The following is a 12,500-nucleotide window of genomic DNA, read 5'->3' as shown; positions in this document are numbered from 1 at the left end:
AAATTTGGTTTTATCGACGGATTGATAATGTAAATTGACCACCATACAGGGATTCTAAAAGCTGACGTTTCGAGCGTTAGCCCTTCGTTAGAGCGAATCGAGGAATTATGGGTTGTGTGTAGTTTTTATAGTAGAGTAGGAGCTACGCTATTGGTGGTTACATGGCAACGTGAAAAACAGGAAACATTAGTGTTCAAGCTTGACATCGTCGTCTTGGGTCTCCTGTTTCTTCAAGCTTGGCATCGGCTTCTTGGGTCTCCTTTTGTAAGCTTGTCGCATGCGACAAAAATCGTACCGTGTAAATCGGCCCTTTGTTTTGTTTTTTTGACCGAGGAAGAATGGGCCCCAAATAAGAAATAAGGGAGTTCCTCCTCCTCTTTTTTGCTTTCCTTCTCACCCCCTCCCCTCTTGTCTTTTCCTCATTCCCAGTCTCTCCGGAAGTAGTTGCCTGTGAAGGAGGCTAATGAAACTCATGGTCAATAAGAAACCCAACAATGGCACAATAGGATCTCAAGAAAAAAAAAACATGTCAAACACAGATAAAATTTTAGAACAGCAGCAGCTTGTGAAGAGTGGTTTATTGTTTCTTGATTGTGTGTATTACAATGTGCAGTTTTTCTGTGCACGAGACGGGGTAAGTTTTCATCTAGGGTAATGATGTTACACAATTTACAATAAGAATTGTTTGGTTACAAGAGAACATAGTTAATCCGACATTCTAAAATAGGAAAAAAACCGAAACGTTGTATCCTTATATCTTTCCTTCGAGAAAATTATAAAATTGAGTTTAAACGAAGAACAATATTGAGGGTATACTTTAAAACAGACACCTTAGGTATAAAAACAATACAAGATCAAGAAGCTTGATAGGAAGGGAGTTTTGGAGTTTTCTTGACGCACCTTTCAACTGACGCGACTCTGAAATATTAATCAAAGAATGGTAGTCATTTGCAACGACGAAAATATCGATTGACAAAATCTAGACAATATAATTTATTGACGTTGGATATAATTAAGAGAACCAATATCAAGCATACAAGCACACCAGTACTCGCGTTCAGTGAGAGTGCAATTCTGGTAAACTATCCTTTAACTGGATGGATTCGAAACGAAATTAAAGATAGAAAATGAATGGTTCATTGTTGTTCGTTCGCGTTGTCGTCAAAACCTAAAATTTGGTGATATCATGTTGTTGTTTTGTGGAGTAAGGCAGCACGATTACTTTCCCTTTTTAGCCAAATAGTCGTGGCTACACACACCTCGGGTGTGGGGGCCTTCCGAAGGGTAAATGGCTTCGCTTTGGTTCATTATAATTAATATAATTAGGGATCTTCGTGTATGAGCTACGTTCTGCTTTATGATTGGCCAAGCCACCTCAGGGACCAGATGAACCGTACTTTTCAGTTCAGGAACTGTCATGGGAAGTTCTTTTGTTCTTTTCCATGTATCCATGGAAATAACCCTAGGGTAGTTTCGGTCTAAGGAAAGCGGTTACACACCAAAACGTCCTCGCCCGTGGGCAAACGCTATTTACCCATTGGTAAAAGGGCGAGTGTAACCACAACCAATATTCTCGCTTTGTGTCGTTGCCGTTGCCGTTGCCATGGTAGTTCCCTAGTTCGATAGACAGAAGCGCAAGGAAAGATGGGAAAAGATCTCTCATATTAGCTTTTTTTGCTTGTCCACCAGAAGTCGTACATCTCTCTATTGTTATTGGTGTCTCTAGAGGTTGGTTGAAAACGTCCTAAGAAGCAAGCTTATACAGTGAACAATATCGGTTACCAAACTTCAAGAGAAAGCTAACCATTTCAAAATCAAGCTTTAGACTTAACCATTATTCAGCAATGATTTTATATATATGCTAATTAGTTTTGGTAAATAATCGGCACCTTTTTTCATCAGTTGACCTTTATTGTTAAGTGGATAAAAACACTTCCTTCAATGTGGGTGCTCCAGGTTCAAATCCTGTTCAGGGGCTGCCTTTACTTTTTTTCTTTTTGTTTGCTACCACAAGTCCTGGGACAGAGTAATCTAAATGGAGGATTATACTTCATTTGGAGCAAACTGACAATGAAGGATTACCCTTCATTTGAGGAAGAGATCGTGTTGGCATTTTAGACCCAGTCTGCAGTCTGCAGTATGCGGTCTGCATTTTATACTGACCGATTTCTCAACTCTTTCGGCACCGGCCATGAGAGTTGCTGCGCAGTTTACAACGCGACTATTTTCAATTCAGACAACTTGAGCTTTTAATAACTTGGATCGAAATGGCTGCAATGACGCGAAGTTATATTTCTTCTTCGTCGTCGTTGTTTTTGCTCTTAAGGCCCGTTTCAAACGTCGAACTGTACATGTGCCGAATCTAATGCAAATGAGAGAAATCTATTGTTTTCCCTCATTTGAATTAGATTCGGCACATGTAAAGTTCGACGTTTGAAATGGGCCTTCATAAGTCTTTTTCGCTTACCCATCCTACGCCAAAACATTACAACTGAAAGTGAACCTTGAATAACAACTGTTACCATTATATTTACAATTAAGATGTACGAAATAAATGTCTTACTCAAACATTTCTTTCCATCCCCTTTGTATCCCTCATTGCATTCGCATTTGTAGGATTTCTTTATGTTCGTGCAGGTAGCTTTAGGATGACATGGTTTCCTTATGCATTCGTCAACATCTGGTAATTAAAAATTGAAGTTAAGCTTTTTTCCAGGGTCGATAAGTACGGCGGCTAGTTTAGTTGTCACAGAAATCGTTTTCTCACACGCGAGTTTTCCTAAGTTTAGCTTTTCCCCTATTAGTAATAAGCATTGCATTGCAAACAACAGGCAAAGTTTCCTTTCTTTGACTTTCATATAGGAAGAAATCATACAAGAAAACGAAACAACATCGTGCAAGAGCGAATGAGGGGAGAGAACACATCCACCATACATGGGCTTCTTCCAATAGATTGAAAAAAAAAATGGATATGGCGATGAGTTCTCCATCCTTATCATCTCTTGGAAAAACAACAAGAGGAAGAGCCAGAAAAAGTGAAAAGGTCGTGAAACCACGTAGCATTGCGCTCCAAATGCCGTTTTACCACCTAAATTTCCAGTTTTGGAGCGTGTTCGGAGAGCATTGTGGTCTATAAGTGGCAATTAAGAGAGTTAAGGACGGTGTCTACTAATTCAAATGTATTTTTGCCCCGATTTATGATTATGCAGGAAAGGTAGATTTCATCAAGTGTTATTGAAATCCAAACAGAAAATTGGGCGTAACCACGCATTTTTCAAAGATAACTCATGAACAATATTTGTAAAAAGCTCCAAAATACAAAGCCATGTATAGCGTTCTTTCTCAAATTGAAGATTAATTATCTCTAAAGAATGCATGGTTACCCCCAATTTTCTATTTGGATACCAAGAGTACTTACAAAGATCTACTTCCTCTGCATAGTTTTAAGCCGGGCAAAAATTTCCCTGTATTGGTTAGCATCACCAAGAGGAAACCCGAATATCTGAACATGCGCAGAACGTATGCGCAATAACAATGGTAGGCACCGTCCTTAAGGTGTTCAGTCTGAGAGTGTCAATGGGGTTAACAGTCAACTGTCAAAAACGCAATAATTTTTCCGTCAACTGTCAAACGGAGCAAGCCAATATCAGCCATCAAATGTCACAGTCAGGTATCCTTAAATCAAAAACTAAAGGATAGACTTGAGGATTGACAGGTGTTGCAACGTGTTATGGTCGGTTTTCGTGAAACTTTTTGAACTTCCCTTGCGAGATAAGTTTCGCGAAAAGTAGAACCGAATGCTACTTCTGCGACGGTCGCGATGATCCCAGCGGTGACAAAAACAAGAATTTTACCGTGTAATACACTTTGTGAGATTTGTCTAGCAACGGAAGTTCAAAATGTTTCACGAAACCGACCATGCTACAAGGTGCAACGCCTTCTGAAACTTGTTTCGCAGCGCCGTTGCACATAAGTTTCAGCTAAAAGTTTCAACCTGTGACAGCGGCTTAAAACTGATCTGACTTCAGATGACGGCATGTTCACAAGGTTATCTGGATAACCCCTGTGGCGTATTCTTTGTTTGAATTGTGCGTTGTTTTCTTCAAATTTGGTTTTCATTGAAGTGTTAGTTCTGAGAACACCTGGGGTTTAGCCTTGATGAAGCCTTTCCTGACCCTTAGAGGGTGGCAGGAGGTAAAGTGCCTAAACCATTCTCGTCCCCAGAGCCCTCCGGGTTTTTTGGTCACGTGGTCGGCGAACGAAAGGCTCTGGTCGCAGCCAATACCGGATGTCCGATTTACGGACATCAAGCAGGGCATGCGCTTTTCTTTCAAGTTTCAATGATCGTGAGTGAGGGGAGAGAAGATATTGTTATAATGGTTGCTTCCTTGCACTTTTCGGTTACCGACCTCAGTTAAACATTTTGGAACGACACGTGAAACATTTCTGGATTAGACGTTAGAGCTAGTGCGAAACGACCATGATTCATCTCACATAAAAGTAGCACGAGTGATGAATCGTTAACTTACCTTTGCATTTCATGTCTACTCCCTCAGTCTCATTTTTGTCCACTGGTTCAAATCCTGCTTCACAAACACACTTGTAGCCGCCGTTCAAGTTTTCACACAGAGTCCTCACTGCACATGCGTTGAGTCCAGGAGCCGAACATTCATCAATATCTAGGATTCAGGGAATTCGAAGTAAAAATAATCATCCAATATGAAGATAAGCGCTGCGTCTGGCCATCTTTATTCCATTTTTCGTTCTATCGTGTGTTTACGTTGTACGTGTGAATAGGGCTATTCATTTCCTTGTTAAAACTTGCTAATTTACATTATCAATAATCTTAAAGCAATCTTTTCATCCTTGCAATCTGAAAGATTTTGCGAGTGATTCCTTTTCCGACCCTTTTCCCAACCTGTAGCTTGTTTGTAAGAAAAGGACGTTGAAAAATGTTATGTTTACATAAGACTTATTCGTATTCGAATGCGACCTCCTGTACGTTTTGCTCTCTGAGTATGGTAAAAGGGATCTGTTATTTTCAAAATTACAGATAAATGAATGAGGCCCCAGCAGAAGAGCTTGAGGGAGAAATGTAAGGAAATATTCACGGTTTAAAAAAACTAGATATGTCAGTGAACGTACCTTTACACTTTATGTCCAGTCCCTGTGGTTTGCCGTTCCAAGATTGAAAGCCATCAGCACATTCACAATGGTAACTTCCTAAGGTGTTCACACAAATGGTGTTTTTTAAACAAGTGTTCCTTTCATCGCACTCATCCACGTCTAAAATTAATGAGACATCATGAATTAGGAGTAATGATCTCAACATTCGCGCCTGGTACTCTAACTGTAGCGTGGGGCCTTTACTTGTCTTGTTGGGCAAGCTGAGCTTGCGTTATTTGGTCTAGCTGCACAACCAGGATTTACTTTTTTACTACTGATAAGACTGATTTCGCCCTAGATTTAAGTCGGAGGAAGGACTTCAATGTTAAAAATCCAGAGAAAAATCTTGTTTAAATCCGGAAAACCAAAATTTAATTTCCCAGTCGAACGCAAAGCTTTTCTGTTTTTGTAGTCTTTTCTGACTTGAAAAGGAATAACTTTATATCCGATTGCGCCCATAATTCACTCTAAAATACATAGGGCGCTTTGGAATTTTGAAGTATTGTTTCGTTTTCCTCAAGATGAAAACAAAGAATTTCGAAAACTCGTTGGTGTGACAAGGATCTGATTCGAACTATAACGCTACAAGTTGCTTGAAAACCACAGTGCACCGAAAAGACATGACTAGAGAAAGTGAACCCTAACCCTAAATCCTTATCTTATCCTGAGTTGGGTGACTTCTGCTCATTTTAAATGATTTCTGGCGCTTTCAACTCGAACCAAAAGGTGTTTTTGACCCGACCTTTGATTTCCGGGAGGGGTCGGTGCGTAAGTCTTCTTCATGATTTCAATAAAATGTCACTGAGACAGGAATTGAGAATGGAGAATATTATCAGCTTAAAGGGGCTATGTCACGCTATCGTGTTTAATTTTGTTAATTATGAGCTCTAAACGTCAAATTGGCAGAGCAAGAGTCTTTCATTTGCAAAATCACGGTCACATAAACAACTGAGAATGATTTTCCAGCTGTGTAAATGACATTTTGTTATAGACTGATATAAATTTGGAAAAAGATGGGCCGACGCTATTCAAATTTACCCAAATTCAGTCCATTTCAATCCTCTCCAGTTTTGTCCATCCATGTCCCTTCTTGGCTTCCCTGTGTTTTGTTAGAGTTCTTCTATAGTTTTGAACAGTTATTTTAATATTTTAGTTAATTCTATTACCATTCGGTCAGTGCTGAAATTGCCTAAAATTGCGTGACCTAGCCCCTTAAATTAAGATATAACGCCAAATTCTTATGACTACCCAACCAAGAAATCCATGGTACTAGTTAGGAGAATCAGCGTTTCGATCATAAGGATAAAAGGGTTTAAAACCCTTTTCTTAGAAGCTGCGTTACAGAGACATCTTTTTCTTCGTAATGAAAGAGGTTCACTCGGAATAATATTATAGAAAAAAACGAGAGTAAAGTACCTTGGCAGATAATATCTTTTCCTTGTGATGCATCGCTCATTGATTTAAACCCTTTCGGACAATTGCAAGTGAAGTCGTGCTGTAATCTTACACAGACAGCATGCTCAGAACAAGTGTTTTTTCTTGGGTGCGAGCAACGATCTGAAAAATATCATTAATAAAAAAAATGTTAGTGAATTTTAAAGTAAACTTTACTCAAAGAAGTCAGATTTAAAGAGGGTTGCCAACTGAAGAAAAATTCTCAATAAATACTGAAATTAATGACATGCGATAAGGGAAAAATGCGCGCCAGCTCTCTTTTTCATTGCGCATAGTTTCATCTCTTTCCATGAAGGAAACCGAGCCTGTAGAAACCTCGCAGTTTTTACTGATGATTTACCGATTCAGTTTTGATTGCATGGGATGATCGTGTTTGTGGAAACACTCTTTAAAAACAGTCCACCAGTTTCTTTTTACCTACACCTAGCACCAAGTCGATAAGTACAAGGACGAGAACTCCAAACACTGATAATTTGTGTCTAAAGGCCATGTTAAAGTTAGTAAACCCAGAACTCTGTTCTTCGTTTTCCCAAAATTCCTGCTGTTCAGTGACCATCCAGTTCTATATGCACTCTTTCGGATCAATTTTTAGCCTTTATTGACTTTATTACATCACTATAAATAATAGTGCAATTAATAATCACGCGCAGTTGTGATGTAATAATCTGTCTGATCTCACAGAAATCAAGTCTTAACTTAAGTTGGCTTCGTTCGTTCTTGAAAAAGTGGAGCAAGAACTTCCTTATATTAAATATTCTGCTAATAACTAAAACACACCAAAAAAAATTATAGCATCGAAGGCGCGCTCTGACTGGCTACTCCGAACATCTTCATTCACCTCCTGGCAACTCGAGCGGGAATTGCTATATCATCTATTTCAAGTGTTCTCGAGTCTAATTGCAAGGTTGTTAAGGAAGTTTCATGGCAAATACGGCAGACACGAGAGGCCTTAAATACCAAAAATAGCTCAAGGAAACACCTTGATGGGTTTACTGATCTCGACTCATATACATTTTCCATATACGTTTTCCATAGGTAAACCAATCATTAAAGCATGCATTGAACAATGGACGTGAACGCGATACGTACATTCGTGTTTCCCGCTGATCGACGATACCCCTTTGTTTACGGCTTCAATGTGGTAACCATAGCTAATCAATTTAATTTGTGTTAACACTAACAGAGGATAAGCCATGAGGTGATTTGATTTAGATTTGTCGAATTTTGATTGTGACAGCGTTTGAGCTAAGCCCAGAAACAACCGACATCTGAAATAAAAGTGTGCAGACGTGATTTGCATAGCGAAACTGATTACAAACTGTTGGTAATCTGAGTATTCAAATGCATGCGGTCCTCTTGTAAACTCCAGCGCCAGATTTTTTGTTCACAGGCAATTGCAAGCACTGCCATAAGTGGTCATAAGTTGCATCTGCATGTTTTTAATGTCGACGATTTCCTCCTTTACTGGGCGGGATTATTTCTCAAAAACCTCTTGTACTGAGATCAGTTATGAAATCCGATGCTCAACTTTAATTTCTTTTTCCAACTGAGACTAAAAGTGCAGAAACATCCAACAATAGATATGTCGTTACTGCAAATCGCTGTCCGCGAACATGTTCAGTCTAACTGATAAGACTAAGCTTCACTTGCACGTCAAAATAGTTGACTGGAAGCGAAGAAGATCAATGTAGTGCAGTTGCAGTTACTCAAAGATTCCACGCATATCCAAACAAATAAAAATCCGAGAAATATTAGGCATATCAAAGAAACCTTCCAAAATTGGTTTCGAAAGATTTGAGCGGGAAAACACACAAGTAATGATTTCATTTTTAAGTTGCCAGTCGAGCTGAAGATCAAGAAGATGAGAGGTAGTTTTCTACTTTGCTTAGATAATTTACCATGACCAAAATAAATACATGTAATAAATAACTGATACTGAGTCTCAACTTGCAATTATTCATAAAATTCATAAAACTGAAGTTAGAAAAGTTGCAAATGATTACATCAGACGGTCCATCAGACGTCGGAAAGTAGAAACATGTAAAGTGCAATGGAAGACTGGGCACAATTGTGACGACAGAGGAGTGCGCACAAATGCGCATGTCACAAAGAAACCTGCTTTTTTTTCGAGAGAAGACATCTTCTGAGGTCTATATTTGTAAAAGTGTGGAAACCATTGGACTCCTTATCATTTTTATCTGGAAACAATGTTTCGCAGCGCTTTACGTGACTTCGAAGAAGATCCTTTTTTCAGGTGGGGCTTCTGCACTCAAGACAGAATTTATTGCGTCAAGAGTTTACGAGTGTCGTGAAATCACCATTCACAGCTTTTGTGATGTGTTTAATTTTAGGCTAGAAAGTCAAAACAGTAGAAAATGAGAACGCTATTGTTGATTGCATCTCCGTGAATTTAAGTTTGGACTTAAAAAGATAGTCTAGGCATATGTACTTCGCCTGCTGAGCTTCTGGCCGAGCAAACAAAAGGCTTGCTTGGATACAGTTTTCGTGCACCATAAAAATACAGGCACGAACGCGAAGAGCTGACAGCTGGGTCGATACAAACTCTTAAGCGTAACTTGTCTTGTTCTTTTGGCTTTGTTAACTAATTCAGTGCCAAAGGTTACTTGCTTCACGTATCTTGAGTCTTTTGAAGAGAATGGAATGAAGAGTCTCTTGCACTTCTACAGACTTGAGAACATAACGACATTGAAATAGCGAATTTCTTGTTTACAAAACATTGACCTCACATTTGTTTTGATGTTGAACAAAAGAAGTTATTGTTTCAATAGCCAAGTAGCTTCTGGTTGGCATATCAATAAACAATGGGTGACGTAAGAAGAAATTTGCTGTTGATGGTACTATGTCAACATAGGTCTTTGTGTCCCCTTTGTAGTCTGCGTTTTGGGGTAGACTTTCATATACCGGACTAAAATGGTGGAAAACAAAGAACCTTTGTTATCCCTATTAGGCCTTGATAATTGGGTATTGTTATGTTCACTTTGTTCTTTTGTTTTATGGACATTAATTATTTCGGATCCGGTATATGAAAGACCAGCCAGTCCTTTTGGATGACTGCCCCATGATCTCCCTAGTTGTCATTGTCAAAATCAATGCAGGTTATACATGTACCTCTGATAAATTGCATTTTTTTATTTGTATCCTTGAGACTGCTTTCTGGCAATTAATATACCTCTTGGAATAAGACATGTTTCTTTCTTTTTTTTTTCCCCCGATTTGGGGCATGTTAGGAAAATTACTTTATCAGCATTTTGTACAACAAGAACTGTAAAGAAGAAGAACATTGCTTTTTTTCCTTTGTGACTTAAATGTACTTTCCTTTTAGGGACCATCATAATGGAATGTCATCAATGTTCCGTGGATTTGGAGATCCATTTCCAAATTTTGGATTTCAAGCAAGACACCCTCCAATTGAACATGAACGACGAGCTGATAGATCTCACCGCCAAAACAATCGCCAATTAGCACCCCAGGACATGTTTGGCAGTATGTTTGGGGATGTGTTTGCAAACATGAATTCCATGATGGCAAATATGCACCAAAACTTTGTAAGTAAGCCTACCAACTGCAGGAGAGACAAGCTTTGAGCATTTTTTCTGAGACATTAAACAATGCATGCTTTGGATTAAATGTCCTTGAAAATTGCATCATTTTTGATGTTAATTAAAGTCCTTGAAGTTTATTGATTTCAAAATGCATCTCAAAGTGGCAAGCAGCCAATGTGCTAATAAAATTCTGCTTTCAGAGATGCGGTACATACGTGCAGCATTAAAAAAAATTGTTTTGCATTGGGTACATATGTGGACTTTGGTGCTTTTCCCAAAAGGTCGACAACACTTGCATCACGTCCTCTCAACCTTCCCGATTCTTGTGCTCTGCTTTGTACACTGTTTCCTTCACCTGTCCATATGTACATGTGAGCTAATTTAAAGTAGTAATTTAGAATTTCACCCAGTTTTGACCTAAAAACAGCAAATTTAGATTGATATTGCCCCTTTTTAACTGACCTGTCAAACAATTATTTGTTTCATAGGGTAAACTCAACTTTATTTAAAAATTAATAATGAAACCTAAATTGACAATACAATCAAACAAATGAAATAGTATTTGCAACTTTGTTTAACAAGGATAAGAGGTACTGTAATTTCCGGACGATTACCTGCACGGCAGATTACCCACAGCGGTCTATTTTTGTCACAAGGGGAAAAAACGTTCAACAGATTACCCGCACTGGCCTATTACCCGCACCCCAAAACCGAAAAAATCTTGCTACTGTATTTCCGGGACAAGAACTCAAACTTTGAGCGATGAATATTCCATGTTGTTGTTTACAAAGCAGAAGATCGATAGCATTTTCTGCTAAGAATTGGCTTTTAATAATGCAGCCTTAAACACTCTCCTTAGTCATTTCTGGTTTGTCTTGTTAAAACGACCTAAATATCCAATGTACATGTATTAACGCTAAGACTCGATAGAATACGAGTTGAAGGCCAACATCTTTATGATTGATCATTGAGCACCATTTTGATACGTTGAGAGAAAGTGGGGGCGAGTGTTAAAAATACCTGATGGGGTGGTGGATAGGCATACCCAAGGGCAAAAGACCGGGCCTATATAAGAAGTCGCTTAAAACGGGAAAATGCTCTATTACTCAAGCCAGGGGTAGCTAGGAACATTTCACTGATGCGCTGAACAATCCAGCAAATTTTTCACCGTAGTTAGTGTTTTGTTTACACACGTGCCAACAATCACGTTCTAAATAATTATGCGGTGCCATGAAATATGTCGGCATCTTGTTTCTGTAGCTTTGAGCGTGCTTTCACAAAAAATGCTTTCAATCTTTCATATACAAAATTGAAAGGAGTGCAGGTGAGAAATGCTTTCAAATTAAGCGAAGAAAAAGCAGTGAACTACAGTAATCACTTAAACACTATTGATTTGTTTTCCATTCAATTTGCATCGGCTTTCATTGAGGGCTTTTAGAACACTAGAATAAAACATCACACAAATCTTGAATAGGAAGCGTTTTCAGATTGAACTACGGTAACAAACAAGCTTGGCAACACACAAGTTTTAAGGAAGCATCAGTTTAAATAAGTAGTAAAGGTTTGAAATTATTTAAACAAGATCGTAAAAGATTTGTTTTGAACGGAAAAATTTGTGGCATCACAAAATAAACACATGCGCATCTTGTTACTTTTTCAGCATTGAATTGTGTCTCACGATAAACTCTTTCTTAAAATTGAAAAGGATGTGTTAAAGTGAGAAATTCGTTCTCATTTACTTTTAATTCGGTGACAAGTTGTGATATGGTCGAAGGGAAAGATTATTGTTTTTCATTCAATTTGCTTCGGCTTTCATCGAGCAGTTTTACAAAGACTACGGCAAATAAAGCATCATTTTAAGGACTGAATCAACGAACGAGGCAACACACAGATTTGAAGGAAGTGTTGGTTTAATTATCCTCATTTTAACTTGTTTCAATCTGTCAAATTCTTACCTGAGATTTAAAAATTATCACATTACCCGCACCTTCCTATTACCCGCAGCAACCGCGGTTTACTGGAAAATTAACGCATTACCGCGGGTAATCGGCCGGAAATTACAGTATTCCTATGCCATTTAGGTAAACTAAATCACTAATAGTAGGTCACCATTTTGTCCACCATTTAGTATTGTATAATGTATAATGTTGAATATGACAGGGCAAAGCTAACACAACAGCACTGAATCCAAATTATTAAAAATTCTTTCAACAGATCAAGTTTAATGGGAGCACAAATATATTTCAGTCTGTGACACTTATCAGACACTTTGAGATTTTGTTGTTCAACCTGCACAAGTCAAGCCTACAAATGTGC

The 12,500-nt window shown here is 38.5% G+C and overlaps 2 protein-coding genes across 3 annotated transcripts in view; one reads left to right on the top strand and one right to left on the bottom strand.

The window, feature by feature from the left end:
• Positions 1 to 700: 700 nt before the first annotated feature.
• LOC137995944 (adhesion G protein-coupled receptor E1-like) lies at positions 701 to 7,163 on the bottom strand. Its single transcript, XM_068841390.1, has 6 exons — positions 7,039 to 7,163; positions 6,583 to 6,723; positions 5,146 to 5,286; positions 4,530 to 4,679; positions 2,564 to 2,680; positions 701 to 918 (listed from the first exon to the last, which is right to left on the bottom strand). The coding sequence occupies exons 1-6, from the start codon at positions 7,109 to 7,111 to the stop codon at positions 818 to 820; spliced, it is 723 nt and encodes a 240-aa protein (XP_068697491.1). The 5' UTR covers positions 7,112 to 7,163; the 3' UTR covers positions 701 to 817.
• Positions 7,164 to 8,711: 1,548 nt separating this feature from the next.
• Positions 8,712 to 12,500, top strand: part of LOC137998065 (myeloid leukemia factor 1-like) — a 9,053-nt gene continuing 5,264 nt past the window's right edge. Inside the window, exons 1-2 of one of the 2 annotated variants that reach the window (XM_068844466.1) lie at positions 8,712 to 8,875; positions 9,965 to 10,187. In XM_068844466.1, the coding sequence (XP_068700567.1) occupies positions 8,829 to 8,875; positions 9,965 to 10,187 (270 nt within the window). In that variant the 5' untranslated portion in view covers positions 8,712 to 8,828. The remainder of the gene's footprint in view (positions 8,876 to 9,964; positions 10,188 to 12,500) is intronic. The other variant, XM_068844465.1, reaches the window with a different exon arrangement.

The sequence above is a fragment of the Montipora foliosa genome, chromosome 3 (genome assembly GCF_036669935.1).
Source record: "Montipora foliosa isolate CH-2021 chromosome 3, ASM3666993v2, whole genome shotgun sequence".
NCBI classification, from domain to species: Eukaryota; Metazoa; Cnidaria; class Anthozoa; order Scleractinia; family Acroporidae; genus Montipora; species Montipora foliosa.
Note: the sequence above shows the minus strand (reverse complement) of the source record. Positions and strands in the feature narration are given on the sequence as shown.

What these genes read in the sequence shown, in the direction of transcription:
- LOC137995944 (XM_068841390.1), bottom strand. Translation starts at nt 7,111, where the DNA reads ATGGCCTTTAGACACAAATTATCAGTGTTTGGAGTTCTCGTCCTTGTA. An exon ending in AAAAGATATTATCTGCCAAG is followed by an intron (nt 5,287 to 6,582) that starts GTACTTTACTCT and finishes CATTAATTTTAG; the next exon opens with ACGTGGATGAGTGCGATGAA. An exon ending in AGTAGACATGAAATGCAAAG is followed by an intron (nt 2,681 to 4,529) that starts GTAAGTTAACGA and finishes TTTAATTACCAG; the next exon opens with ATGTTGACGAATGCATAAGG.